At 40.1% G+C, this 15584-nt stretch overlaps 1 protein-coding gene across 1 annotated transcript; it reads left to right on the forward strand.

The window, feature by feature from the left end:
* The first annotated feature begins 1564 nt into the window (after window positions 1–1564).
* On the forward strand, window positions 1565–3754 carry LOC144060216 (glutathione-specific gamma-glutamylcyclotransferase 1-like). The gene is made up of 3 exons (XM_077579527.1): window positions 1565–1850; window positions 1939–1974; window positions 3141–3754. Exons 1-3 carry the CDS (start codon window positions 1680–1682, stop codon window positions 3543–3545), a joined length of 612 nt encoding a protein of 203 aa, XP_077435653.1. The 5' UTR covers window positions 1565–1679; the 3' UTR covers window positions 3546–3754.
* Window positions 3755–15584: the final 11830 nt, after the last annotated feature.

A 15584-nucleotide genomic window follows, 5' to 3' on the forward strand; every position in this document is an offset into this window, starting at 1 on the left:
TACACAGAAAAGTGAGAAGAGAAGTTCTTGTAGGCTCAAATGTGGGCCGATATGACAATGTATGGCATAGCTGCGCTTTTCTGTACTTTGTAAGATAAACAGAGCGTGAATATGAGGCAAGTGGTGGTGGCCTGCCTCATCTGCCATAAGTTTCGTAAATGAGTTACGTAGACGTATGTGGTCATGTGACTGCCTGGCCTCGTTTGATTGGTTAAATGGAGTCTAATGTTGCTCGCCAAGTTGCTCATATAAAAAAAAACAAAATAAACACATCATGTAAGAACAATAATACATGAAAATGAAAGTAGCAATCAGAATGTAAAGCAGTGTGACCAGACAATCGCAGGACACAAAGACAAACAACCATTCGCACTCACATTCACGCCTAGTAAAGACAATATTGCGTCTAAAATGGAAAGTGGGAGGGAGGTCGCAAACCCTCTTGAGTTCATGCCGCAATGTCATCAGTCACCACTTGAGGGCACTAGCTTTTATATGAGTTGGAATTTTTTTATTTTTTTTTCTTCCAAACGACAACTCCTCAAATATCTTGACATCATTGACAGGCAGAAGACATTTCAGGTGCAGCAGTGGCTCACAAATGGCTGGTCTGCACCTGAACCGAGCACATGTAAGGAGCTTAAGAGAACACAGTGTGCAACACATCCTTTCAGCTCAATGGGTCTATTTGTGGGTAATGTGATTACCTACCACATGCAGCATCCTTCAACTATGCAAGATGTGCTTTTACTTGGAAAATATGATATACAAGAACACTAAAATGTGTTTTGGTATTATGATTATAATTATTATTATTATTTACTTTTTAAAATATTCATCTGCTGCTACTGTACAAACATTATTCAACTTATTTTCATTGCATAATTTAGTCCTGTTAGTATATATTTTTTAATATTCTATTTTCCTATTCTATTTTTTTCTTCTTGATAACACAAACTATCCTGTCTTAAAAGTAGCTAAATAAGACCCAAACAAATTCATAACGATACTAAACACTTGGGCTTTTCCTTTCAGTTTTAGATTTGTGATTAACTTCCACATGCAGCATCCTTCAACTATGCAAGATGTGCTTTTATTTGGAAAATATGATATGCAAGAACACTGAAATTTGTTTTAGTATTATGATTATAATCATTATTATTATTTTTTACATTTGAAAATATTCATCTGCTGCTACTGTACAAACATTATTCAACGTACTTTCATTGCATAATTTAGTCCTGTTAGTATATATTTTGTAATATTATATTTTCATATTCTATTTTTTTCTTAAAACTAGCTAAAAAAGAGCCAAACAAATTCATAACGATACTAAACACTTGGGCTTTTCCTTTCAGTTTCAGAATAAGCACAGCAGTTGTGTTTTGTTTTGACTGTATCGAGTGGAAGCTGCCAGCATCGCCACTTTTCCTTGTGGATGTCTGTCCCAAACCCCGCCCCCGTCGCACTCCCATTGGCCGAATTCGCCTTAACGTGACGTCACGCGAACAACAAATACACGTGTTCTTCCAGACGAAAGAAGCGCTCCGGAATTTGAGAGATCTTCTAAAGTGCCTCCGACTTTTAGTTATTCTTTCAGAATGTGCCTTTAGAGAGAAACTTTTTATTTTTAAAACACTTGAAAACATCACGTGTTTGCTCCGTTGTCGAAAGCTGCGATGAAACCTCAAGATATCTTGCAGTGGAAGGGCAGCCTGTGGGTATTTGGTTATGGATCCTTAGTGTGGAAGCCTGATTTTGCTTATCAGAGGAGCAAGATAGGCTACATCAACGGCTACAAACGGCGTTTCTGGCAAGGAGATGACTTTTATCGAGGAGACAAGGAGAATGTGAGTCTTTACACATCATTTTTGTCAACTTCTAAAATTGTCTCTATATAATTTGTACTGAGCCCAGATGTGCTCAATATCTCCACAGCCAGGAAGAGTGGTGACCCTGGTGGAGGACCAGGAGGTAAGTGTCTTCATACATCGAGACACTGGATATCTTATGACAACTGTAAATATATATAAATATATACCATAAATAGCATGCAGTATAACATGCCGCATTCCCATTTTGACACGATTGTGAGTCAACCCGATGATCTCGCTGACATGCTGTGGCGACGTCAAAATTATTGCTCAATTATAACCGTTCCATACTAAGCCATTAAAAATAATCGAGCTATGCATTTCATGATACATGTTTTCACATGCTCACAAAAGCATATCAAATGAAGTCTCATGTTGCGTGCAATGTTAGAATATGTATCTCAACATGAGAAAGGAGTTGCAAGTATAAAAAGTATGCAAAGTAACACCAACAAAAACTATATTTTGTCACAATATTTTGACCACTTTGTCATACTGAGAGCTGTTTCTAATAATTTGGTAACCTCATTCTAGGAAAGGATAAAATTACTCCGCTGTAAACAACAAACACAATAATAAAGATGTTATTAATTTTTAAAATAAATCATTTGGTGTCAGTCAAAACTGATTATCATTGTTTTGTGTATCATTAACTTTTTGTATTGGATTGAATTCATTGGATAATGCAGGTGTTCCTAATGTTGTGGCCTCCACAAACTAACATAACCAAATCAAATTTGTTTTTGTGTTTTAGAGGAAGAAAAAAAGTCGTTTGAAGACTCGATTTGATACAGCAGGTTTTGATTGATGAGGTCCGACAATTCAATGACGGTTCGTTCTCAAACGATTCGGTTCGATTGAGTGGGATTTCGATGGAATGAGTTATATTGCTGCCATTTTTTCATGGGAAAATTGTGAGAAAAAAAAAAACGGTTCAGAAAATGGATGGATGGATTTTTTTTGAATAACAGAAAAAGGCATTTTTGCGTTTTGTATTTAGTTGCAGCTTTTTCAAATATTAGATTGAAAATTAGATTTCACTTGATATTTTTGGACTCCTGTTAAACACATACATTCGAAAATTATAGTAAGAAAAAAAAATCTAGCTTCTTTACTCAGCAGCTGGTCCACCGCTATAAAATAATCATCGTGCCACTTTGCAAACATCAGGGACTGCTTTTTAAATTTTTTTTATTAACAACAAATTACACAAGGGCAATGTTTTCCAGTTAATGATTAGTTCCTGTCCACTTCTCCCCCATGCAGGCCTGCACATGGGGCGTGGCCTATGAAGTGTCAAATGATCAGAGAGAAGAGGCCTTGCAGTACCTCAACATACGAGAAACTGTGGTGGGAGGATACATAACAGAGATGGTGGAGTTCATCCCTCGGGAGAAGGACGAGGACGCCATCCACGCTCTGGTCTACATCGCCACGTCCGACAACCCCGCTTACCTCGGCCCCGCCTCGCACCAGGAGATCGCCGACCAGATCGCCGTCTGCAGGGGCAAGACTGGCAACAACACCGAATATCTGCGGCGTCTGGCGGACTTTATGCGAATCTGCTGCCCCGAGGTGGAGGACGAGCACCTCTTCTCCATCGAGGCCGCCGTTTTGAACATTTACCGCCATTGTGGGACGCAAAACACCCTCCTGGTGGGATCTGTCTAAAAGACACAAAGCACTTTAATACTCTCCTGCATTTTAAATGCAACGTGAATCGGATGTAGCAGATGTTATTACCAGAATTATAAGCACTTTTTTCATTTTATTCTTGTTTCATGTATGTGATGTGCTTTTTTTCCACCTTACTAAATGCTTTTACATTTTCTGTTTACTTGTATGCACTCAATTTTATTTCAATGAATAAACACGCCTTAATCAAATGGTGCTCCGTGTCCTGCTTGGAATGTGCTATATGTTTCTCTCCAGCTCACGCTTGCAAATCACGTGTCTCAGGAATGTACAGCTGCAGCCTTCTAGGAAATGCTGACTATCCAGGACAGCCTCTGGGCAATACTGTAAAAGCAAACACGACTTGAAGGCAGACTGCATTTGGGATTTGGACCCACCTTATATCCCTTTATGTAAATGGGGCAAGGGTTTAAAAACAACAAAATAAAGCAGAGTGAAGGTATGCAGAGACTCATCCATGCCATTAGTGTGTAGAATTTAATTTGAACCAAAAAGCAGATGTTTATCTAAACTGGCCTAATTAATACTACAACTCCCAGCATGCACTGCTCTGTCATTAGTGCTCAATCAGGGATTTATATACAGACTTCTGTTAGTTTCTTTTCTTTGGTCCTTCCTCGGGTCTCCTGACGGCCCCACGACTCTGGCTGGAAGTGTTCGGTTTAGGTGAACGGTATGGGATTTTTTAATAGGTTTTAGGTCAGTGGTGTCCAAACTCGGTCCTCGGGGGCCGGTAGTCCTGCAGGTTTTGGAGGTTTCCCTGCTCCAACGCACCTGTTTCAATCAACAGGATTGTTATCAGGCTTAGTAGAGCTTGCTGATGAGCTTCAGCTGTGTTGGAGGAGAGAAATATCCAAAACCTGCGGGACTACCGGCCCCCGAGGACCGAGTTTGGACACCACTGTTTTAGGTGAACTAATGAATACACACTCACACGCACGCACATACACGTACAAAATATAAATAAAATAAAAAAAGAGAGAGAGAGCAATGATGATGACATGTCAAATGGGTAAAATTACCGAATGAACAATACTGAGCTCTCCATAAAAATAAAAAATAAATAATAATAATAAAAAAATAAATAAAAAAGTACTGTACAGTGTGAGCTAAGCAAGAAGAGTTGGTGGGAGTACAGATAGGGTTACTCACCCTGTCTGGACTTTAATCGCAAGGTCGCAACTTGTACACGTGTTGGACTAAAAAAAGGGGAAAAAAAAGTTGCACCCGTAGATAAACAAAGCAGCAGCATACAGTAAGGACAAAATTTCCACGGTACATTGCTCTGTCTTTTGACGAGTGCAAGTACAAGTAGGCAAAAGGTCAGTTCTGAAATGAACTGATGTGTATATGTCGTGTACTGTTCAGAACGTACAGGGAGGGAATTTCTTGGTGTGTGCAGATCTTCTTAAACTAACAGAAGGAATGTCATTGTTGTCACAACCATTGGACCAAAGATGTTAGATGACTCAAGGAATTAGCCATACTTGCATGAATATATATTAGGGGTGTCAAAATTAGTGCGTTCATTTTAAGTTTCTTAAACACCGCTATTTTTTTTAAATGTGCGATTAATGACCGCCCCTTACTTAGAAAGCCAGTATTGGGGAAATTCCAGTCGCAATGCAGCAGATACGTCCATGTCAAAATTTTGCAGGAATACATTTAATAATAATGCATATATTTGTGGAGACTGGGGTCAAGTTGTATTTTACAATTTGAAAAATGTGCAGAATTTCACAAGTTACTTCATGTTAAAGATTAGATCGCTCTTAATAAGAAAAGAAAAAATGCGCTGAGCTGTCACCGTCTTACAAATGCAATTATGCCATCTAGTGGCAGAAAAATGACCTCAACGCAAATCAATATCACACTCGTTTTTTTACAGTACAGTACATATTTTTAATTTTAACTCAATTTTATGAATTATTATGAAATTACTGTATAAATGACGACAAGATGCAGCCATGTTGCTATTAGTTGTTTTAGTTTTTCCACTTTTATCTTAACAGGAGTATGAAAACTTGGGGGGGGGGATATTTTACATGTTATTGTACATTTAGAATAGCTATTTAACTATTGAAGCCATTAAATATGATTAAAAAATGGAATCACCTGACACCCCTAATATATCTATACTGATTAATTATTAAATTAATTAAAATTATTATTAAATTAAAGGAGCAAAGTGTCCCCTTAATTGTTTTAGATTTTTTTTTTAACGGTATTTACAGATGTACAACATATTTTCCTCCACAGACATAAATATGTTTTGAATTGTTGCCCTTATACATATATATGTAAATTTGGGGTGGAAATATGCTGCTTCTCTTGTTTCGTTTTAGGGAGTGTTTTGATGAACACATCTCACCAAAGTGCGTTACAAGTCCTTCGAAAGGTGCAGTGTGAACGTGCGCAAGAGATCCACAAAGCGTCCCACAATGTTCTAAATTTGAACACGATGTATCTAAAACTTGCCCGGCTGAGGTCATTTGTTGTCGTCTTGCTTATCCTTTCAGTTGAACATGATATGGAGAAGGACAAAGACATAACACAAGGGGAAACCTGACTTAACAGCCAAAAAATAAATTAAACAGAAAAAAACGCATTATTCCACCTGTATGCTAATGTGCACCAGGCCTGAACCCTGGCCCTTAGTCATGGAAGGTCAAAGGTTTGGGCAGCACGGTGGCTGACTGGTTAGCACGTCCGCCTCCCAGTGCAGAGGACGTGAGATCGAGTCCGGGCTTCGGCCTTCCTGGGTGGAGTTTGCATGTTCTCCCCGTGCTTGCGTGGGTTTTCACCGGGTACTCCGGTTTCCTCCCACATTCCAAAAACATGCATGGCAGGTTAATTGAACACTCCAAATTGTCCCTAGGTGTGAATGTGAGTGTGGTTGTTCGTCTCTGTGTGCCCTGCGATTGGCTGGCAACCAGTTCAGGGTGTACCCCGCCTACTGCCCGAAGCCAGCTGGGATAGGCTCCAGCACCCCCGCGACCCTTGTGAGGAAAAAGCGGCCAAGAAAATGGATGGATGGATGGATGGATGGGTCAAAGGTTTGCCTGGAAGTGCGTTAAAGAGTTAAAGAGTAGGCGATTGGGCTACTAAAGGAGTCCATCCTCTTTAATGGGTGAATAAGCCCCTCCCCTAATGGGTCTTGACGCAAGGTCACTAAAGTGCATCGTAGCCCTTTCGTGGAACCCCATGTGCTCATGCAGACCACTTAGAGCAGGGGTGGCCAACCCTGGTCCTCGAGAGCCACAATCCAGCCTGTTTTCCATGTTTCCCTCCTGCAGCGCAGCTGAATCTAACGATCAGCTAATCAGGCAGCTTTGCAGAAGCCTAATAACGATCCTGATCATGAACCAGGTGTGTTAGGGGAGAGAAACATGGAAAACAGGCTGGATTGTGGCTCTCGAGGACCAGGGTTGGCCACCGCTGACTTAGAGGAAGTCGGTGCATTCATAAAGTGGTTGTTCCTGTTATAAATATTTCTTCAATCAGCGCAGCAGAAATGCAAGCTAATGCGACCTTCATGTTAGATTAAAGGCTACATGAGGTCTGGGGACTTGCTTCATCGTGCAAGATCCCATCCATCATTGCGTCTGTTGCTCTTTAATCCACTTATCATCACTCGCACTTTGTGTTTGTAGACATGACTCCTTTACACTGGCGCGGTGTGTGTGTGTGTGAACCTGCTTCGAGTAAATTAAAGGCCCAAGCAGAGAGCAGTCTTCTGCTCCTCCATCTTGGACGAATCACATTTCACGACATTGATTTCATTGTTATTTTTTTGTACCACCTGATGACATCATGGTCGCCAAGTAAACAATTTGAAGTGATTTGAGGATCTTCACTTACACTTACCTTTGTTATCGCGTCTAAAAACGTTTTAGGAGGGGCGTGAATTCAACTGATGTTACTTTTACGCTATAGGCATAAATGAGCAAGGATGTAAATAAAAAATTAAATTGTAATATGTCCCACAGCATGCCCTAATAATCTCTCGAGCACACAATGGTATAATGGGACAAGGCCCCCCCCCCCCCCAAAAAAGTTATATTATCCACCTTTTGATCCTGGTTTTCACCAAAATGTCACGATTTTGTCACGGTCCGGCCACGGAGCGGCGTGATGTCTGTCGGCGTGTGAGGTGGAGGACCCAAAATGCAGGGAGGCAGGCGTGCTTTAATTGTACAAAATAAAAATGATAGCACAAACTCCGGTGTTGACCTTGACAAGCGGCAACGATCCCACGTCGACTGAACACCACCAGGGAATTAAATACACCCACACTAATTAGGAGACTAGTCACACCTGGGGCCAGGCACAAGTGGCTGAGGGCCCGGATTGGTTAACCCGCGGAAGGGCGGGAACCCACTCAGGGCCCTCAACCAAAGCCAGATCTTCACAGACATGACAGATTTCTTCCTCAACAGTTAAGCCACATCTTCAAATCTTTGTAGAAGTCAAAAATTAATTGGAACTATTTTTATTAGTTACATTTTTTTTCCACTTTTGTTAACAAGAGTATGATATAGTTTATTTGCCGGCCTTCAGCAATATCAATATTTGATGTTGTTTCGACACTGCACAGTGACAGATGATGCGATATACAATATTGTGATATCCATATTGCTTAATCCTACTCATAAACTCACGCATATTTATCATAAAGACATGACTGACCCACTGATGTTTTTGACGTGTTTGTTTGAGTTGCGCAATAATTTTTTACACTCGTCAAAACTCATCTTGAAACTTGACATTTGCTCAAGTCCGAGCTGGGCTCAGATATTTTTGCTTGGATATGCGTTTCAAAAAAGCTTGGGTCCTGCAAAACAGTCAAAATGAAACAAAAAGCAAAACAATAATCCCCGTCCAATAATTCAGGGTCTGCTTCCCAGAAACAGCTGTCGCAATGAATCCATGTTTTGTAACAAATTGTGGAAGATGCATTTCATCTGACCAACATCTAGCTGCCAGTTTTAGTCCGTTGCAGGACTCTAACCGCAATGGATTACCATATTAGCATACAAGTTTCCTTTTTAACATGTTCTCACTGGCCTCATGGATTCCCACGTGTCTCACTCACTTACACTTTTTTTTTTTTTTGGAGAGCTCAGTATTGTTCATTCGGTAATTTTACCGATTTGACATGTCATCATCATTGCTCTCTCTTTTTTTTTTTTGTATGTGGGTGAGTATGTGTGCGTGCGTGTGAGTGTTTATTCATTAGTTCACCTAAAACCTATTAAAAAATCCCATACCGTTCACCTAAACCGAACACTTCCAGCCAGAGTCGTGAGGCCGTCAGGAGACCCGAGGAAGGACCAAAGAAAAGAAACTCACTTACACTTAAGGGTCACTCTATCGGCCCAACAGTAAAAATAAAACAGAAAGCAAAACAATAATCCCCTTCCTATAATTGGGAGGAATGTGCTGTGAATGCATTAAGTCAGACCTTATTACATTTACTTGTACTTTTTGTTTTCATTTTAAGCTCTTGAAAGACGTCTTTGATATCATGTGACCAAATATGAGAGGTCTCTGTGTCTCTCATGTTCGTACCACTTTATCAGCCCGAATAAAAAGACTCTAGAGATGTCATTTTTCTCTCAAGTGTTTTTTCTCAAGCAAACGCAAATCAATTTGGTGTTTTCCACACGCTCACAGACCTTCGGTTTTACGACTGCCCCGCAGCAGCTTGAAGATCTTGTTTCGGTCTTTAATTACGCCCATGAGTCACTCATGGGCGTTCAAACATTATGTTTATGTTCTTCATCGGTGAAACAATTTCAAATGTTAAAAACAAAAACGGAATGTGATGTCATTACGCGATGCACTCATTTTCTGTGCTACTTGTCCTATTCCAAATGCCAATGACAGGGTTGTCAGCCAATCAGAGGAATTTTGTGTCCTCTAATGTTTTGTTTTTGGAATGTGGGTGGAAGCCAAACTGCGAAACAGACGTGGCAAAGCCTTGGCTCTCTTTTTATTGCAGTATTAGTCACAATGTTTGAGGCAAATAATTTGATGCTTGTTTACTCGGAAAGTTCCATCCTGTAAAAAGTGTTTCTCTTTGAGCAAGAAAATAGTTGTGATGTGATGCTAAAATAAATTAGGTCAAATGGTAGTATACAAGATTGTGACCTAATTCTGATGCCGCCCACAAATGAATACTACGCCTTGTTTCCTCTCATTTAATTAAGTAGCGGGGAACTATTAGGATGGTTTTCTACGGTGTACGTATCTGATGACGGAAGAGCATTGATGACAGGTACAAAAGGTATGCAATAAACATAGCCTTACAACAGCAAACAGGTTTGACGATTTACCTTAATTCAGAACATTGTGTTTAAATGAAGGTTGACTTGAAGAAAAGAGAAGTGTTCAACAAGAAATCTACAATAACATGCTCTCAACAAACAGTCTTTAGCTCACCTGATTCTGAACCTGATAAGTATACTGCTCAAAAAAAATAAATTAACTCATTCACTGCCATTGACGGCTATAGACGTCAAAAATTCATTTGAACTATTTATATTAGTTTAACTTTTTTTCCCCCACTTTTGATAACAAGAGTATGAAAACCTAGAAAATATTGTACATTTAGAACAGATATAAAACTTGCGATTAATCGTGAGTTAACTAGTGAAGTCATCCAATAAATTACGGGAAAAAATTAATCGCCCGACCCCAAAATTTGTAATAATCTTTTCTTTTCTTTCTTTTTTTTTTTAAAAGTAATTTTATTTTTATTTTTTGTTTTTAACATTTTCTTCTTTGTAAAAATTTGGGGCATCAGACCATTACATTTTTTAATCATAATTAATCGCATGACTTCACGAGTTAACTCCGTTCTAAATGTACAATAAAAAAATTCTAGGTTTTCATACTCTTGTTAACAAAAATGGGAAAAAATGTTAAACAAAAAGAAATTGTTCAAATGAATTTTTGACGTCTATAGCCGTCAATGGCAGTGAATGAGTTAATTTAATTTTTTTGAGCAGTATACTTATCAGGTTCAGAATCCGGTGAGCTAAAGACTGTTCGTTGAGAGCATGTTGTTGTAGACTTCTTGTTGAACACTTCTCTTTTCTTCAAGTCAGCAAGTGGCAGCAGAGATCAACCAGGGCCATGTTGAAAACAGTTCTAAACAGGTTTGTGAATAATGATGAAACTTAGCTATATTCTAATGCTAATTGCTGCAAAACAGAAACAGATACAAACATTTTTTTCCTGGTGGAAGAAGAGACTATAATCTTTATTTTGATAGGTTTCATGTTGTTATAGCAATAGATCACAATATTCTGTGGGCCTTGAAAATCAGTCAAAATCCAATAAAATAGTCGGGACCGAAGGGGGTTGCTTCAGTGAAAATGGCTGTGAGTGAATGGTGTTATTCTAGTTGATTTAATGCTATTGTTTTTTTGTTGTTGTTGTTGTTGTTTGTTTTTAAGATGCTCCCTGTAACAATTTGGCCAAAAATATCTTTACAATAGCATTTTTATTTGATAAAATAATTAGTAGATTAACACCTTAGCTGTTCACAATAGGCACTCCTGCAAGCCTCTGGCCATTAATTTTCAGACTGGAATCAGGTTCCAATTTTCCGCCCTGTGTCTTCAGATTGGCCTAGTAGTTCCTGAAATATAATGGTTCAAAGGAAGGCGGCCACGCCCCCTTTTGCCCAAAAGTCAAACTTCGGCGGGCCGTAGCTCCCAAACCCTTGCTTCGATTGATCTCAAATTTGAGATTTTGTCTTGTGCCAGCACTATCAACAAGTACACCAAGTTTCATTAAAATCAAAATCTGCTTGGTTAAACCCACTGGGTGATTTGGAATAGAAATCCCTTGTAGAAAACAAATATAGCTATATTGTATTTAAAATGAGAATTAACATATTGGGACGTTTGTTCCAACTAGCTCAGAATAAAAAAAATAAAAAAATGGGAATCCGCCTGCCCAAGACAGAATTAAGAACATTATAATTGAGTATTTAATCAATCCCTTTATGTAATTTAGATGCATATTGACAGGGTCCAAGTCATATGGCACATTATACGAAGGATGCACGCATGACAATTGTGGAGCAGGACTGCTGCATATCCCACGAGGCGCCAGGGCCGACCCCCTGCGGTGCTCTCTGGAGGGTAAAGTAGGATTAGTCCTGCCGCCTCTGGACTCCTGCCGGGTTTTAATGGAACAGGAATGACTGAATTGACTGGGGGATGCTTGTTTGGTTGCCAACAAAGGCCTTAAATCATTTAGGCGTTACTTAGAAATTGGGACAGGCCGCTGGTTTACCCTAAGCTGGTTCACATCCAAATGATACAAATCAAGGTTATGAAATGAATTCCGATTAACTGTAAATGCACTGATCACTGAACACAAAACAAACAAAAAAAGACTACGATTTAGCGTTCCTTGTAGTTTCTTTTCTTTTCTGGCTACACCACCTGCACCACAACTTAGACCTATCAGGGAAAGTTGATTCAGCACCATATTCGCCACATCAAAATGGCAAGCATAATTGCCGCTGATGTCTCATACTTGATGCTATTTTTGGTTAGCAAACTTTGCTCATTTTGACCCATAAACTCTGTTCTGCTTTCGGATCTAATTCGTTTGACCTTCTCATATGGGGCTTTATCTGCAAAAAAAAAAAAAAAATCAGTTTTAAGATAATAAAACAAAAGTGCATGTTGCCATAAAGTATGACACCAAATGACCACATTGTGGCAGATGTTTAACAAAACCAGCAATCACATCATGCCAACAATGCCAATGTCGGGTTAAAGGGAAAGTCAAACCCAAAAAGATTCTTAACAATAATATGTTCTATGCAGCCCCACTAGTCTAAATACGGTAATCAGAAGTCGGCCATTTTGCTACTTGCTGTCGAGTGAAAATGACATCACAGTTGCTCAAGTAACAACCAATCACAGCTCAGCTTCAGAAAACAGGTGAGCTGTGGTTGGTTGTTGCCTGTGCCCTGAACAACTTCAGTGGCAAAATGGCCGCACCCTGAGATGGATAAAAACAGCTGGATTTTGCTGTGTAATGTAATATTAATCAGAATGTCATGTTCAGACGTCACATATTGTGTTTATGTTTAGTGATGTCACATATTGTCAAGAAATGTTTAAGGTTGACTTCCCCTTTAAGGAGAACACGTAATGCAACTATGCTAGCTCGCCCTCCGACAAATTAGCGCCTTGTGTTTGGGTGACATCTTAAGGCAGTAGTGTCAAAGTCCGTCCTTGAGGGCCTGAGTCCTGCATGTTTTAGAGGTTTCCCATGTTCAACACAGCTGATTCATATTTAAACTCATCAGCAAGCTCTGCAGGAGCCTGATAATGATCCTGATCATTGAATCAGATGTGTTGGAGTAAAGAAACCTCGAAAACATGCAGGTTCTCGAGGGCCGGACTCCGACACGTGTGTCTTAACGCATCATAACCGCGCAAAATCATGGGGAAATGTATTTTTTCATTGTCCTGGAATTTTTAATTTAAAGAACTTTGCAATTTTTTTTTTTTTTTACTTGTGGCGGTGTCGATGACACGAGTACCATGACATACCTTGAAGTCAGGCCCGGTATCGGCCTATTATTGCTAAACTCGCCCATCCCTAATGTTTTAGTAGTATTAGTAGGTGGGGTTTTCTGTGTATATTTTTCTTCCATTGTTCTTTGTGACAGTCATCACATTTCTATCTAAATTATCTGCCACTCTGGCTGGTGACACTCAACATACAGATGATGTCAATGGGCGGTTTATCCAAACACAGGTCATGCAATTGTCACGCAATGCCTCCAACCATCCATTCATTTTCTATGCTGCTTATCCAGCTCAGGGTCACGGGGACGCTGCAGCTTGAGGTGGGGTGAACGCCAGCCAGTCGCGGGGCACATGTCACGCAATGTAGAAAGGGCAATTAAAGCAAACGACCACAAGCACTCCAGTTAATCCATCACGGTGTCTATGTGGAATTCAAGCAAGCAGGTCGAGCCCTTTGACCTCATGACTGTAAACAATGGCAGATGAGATTAGGTTAAACATGTGCACAGCAAGCGGCGGTACCCCAGTCACGACCCTGAAGTCGCACCTAGCGTCCAGGAAGGAGCATTTCCGTAACGCTGTCGCTCCGTGCGACGGGAGAGCCAACCCTGTGTAATCCCCAGCCTTTAAAAGGCGCGCGAATATCTACTTAAAGCGACATTATGTGGGAGATGTTATGCAAATGGGGGCTTGATCACTTCATCTCTGTGCCAGCCACTTGTTTTGTGTGCTGTCTGCCATGTTGATCTTAGGCTTAGGGTGGGGCTTAATCTTTTAACACCTATCTGACAGATTTCTCCATTGTTGTCAGATTTGTTATGAGACCGTGTTTGCTGGTAGCCGTTCAAACCACACACAGCAGCCAATTCAATATACAGTATTTCGAGACGCGCACAAGTTAAATTGAATTCACAAGAAGCATTTGGAATTGTTGGAGGGGAGTTTTACATACAGGGGGTACCCTCCTAAATAGGCAGACCTATGCTAAAAAGATGACATCTTTCAAACTATGTCAGGATACATTTCTCCAACAGAACTAATAGCCACACTTGGTGGAGCGTGTGAGAATGCTTACAGACAACATGTTTACATTAAGAGATGTGCAGTCAGCTGGCTGGAGGCGCTGATCGGTGCACTGCTGACATCTGCTGCATGGTACAAGTAATGTACACACACACACACACACACACACACACACACACACGCACACACGCACGCACACACACACACACACACACGCACACACACACACACACACACACACACACACAGCAAGGAAAACAAATGCTGACTGGATCATAGCCATGAACAAGCCATAAGTCTTAAGTCAAGTCAAGATAAATTTGCACATTAGCTACTTTGCACTCAGTATCCATACTTTCATTAGTAACATATTCACAATCAGTCAATGTTTTATTAATGGTCTCGAAACAGTCTGAATATAATGTATTACTTCGTCTTCTCAATTAAACATGTAGCTGAAATGCAGAGGTGGCAAATCCAGGTCCAGAAAGTAAAAAATGTGCCACAGTTTGGCTTTAGCCCCTGATGCTAGCTAGCTAGCTAGCTCCCTAGCAGGTAAACGAGCACCAGTGGAGCTAACTAGCTATCACCTGGGGCTAAATGCCACAGTTTTGCTTTTGCCCCTGATGCTAGCTAGCTAGCTCCCTAGCAGGTAAACGAGCACCAATGGAGTTAGCTAGCTAGCACTTGGGGCTAAAGCCAAACTGTGGCAGGGTTTTTACTTTATGGACCTAGATTTGCCACCTCTGCTGAAATGAGGCTTGGTTCATGTTTGACTAGCTATCCGTTAGCTAAACTGCTACGTTAACATAACTTGCGTCACGTGTCTTTGTAGGTTTATCGTGATGGATAAAGATGTCATAAAAAACATGAATCCAAATGTAATTGACAATTCCAAACATTTGGGAATTTCCGCAAGGCAACGTTCCATGGCGTATTCTATTGCTTTTGCATACGAACCAAGCATATTGTAGTCAAACAACATTTGATCACATTTTCAAATCAAAATAATCCTCACAAATCAAATTTCAATGATCTCAAGTTCAATGATTTTCAATGAGCGGTAAACATCTGTTCACCGAGGGAAAATGCTGCATTCGAAGAAAGTGGGAAACCGTAATTATTCCACTCGGATTGTGTCAGTTCTGACCTCAAAGCTTTCAAGGCAAATGTAAATACATAACATATGTTTCAAACCTCAACTTCAAACCTTCCTCGAAACACAAGACCGCCATTTTGACTTGTGACATAATTGGAATTGTCAATAATCGTCGAGATAGAGCACAACAATTGTTTTCAAAAACAAAACAAACGGCAAATTCAGATTTTTAAGCAGTACAGTCTCATGAATACCCAGTCAAAGTCAAGTTTGACTCTTCCATGAATTTTTGCTGAGCCTCAAATCCTGAAATTGGTAACTCGAGTC

Source organism: Vanacampus margaritifer, chromosome 1 (assembly GCF_051991255.1).
Source record: "Vanacampus margaritifer isolate UIUO_Vmar chromosome 1, RoL_Vmar_1.0, whole genome shotgun sequence".
In the NCBI taxonomy this organism is placed as follows: domain Eukaryota; kingdom Metazoa; phylum Chordata; class Actinopteri; order Syngnathiformes; family Syngnathidae; genus Vanacampus; species Vanacampus margaritifer.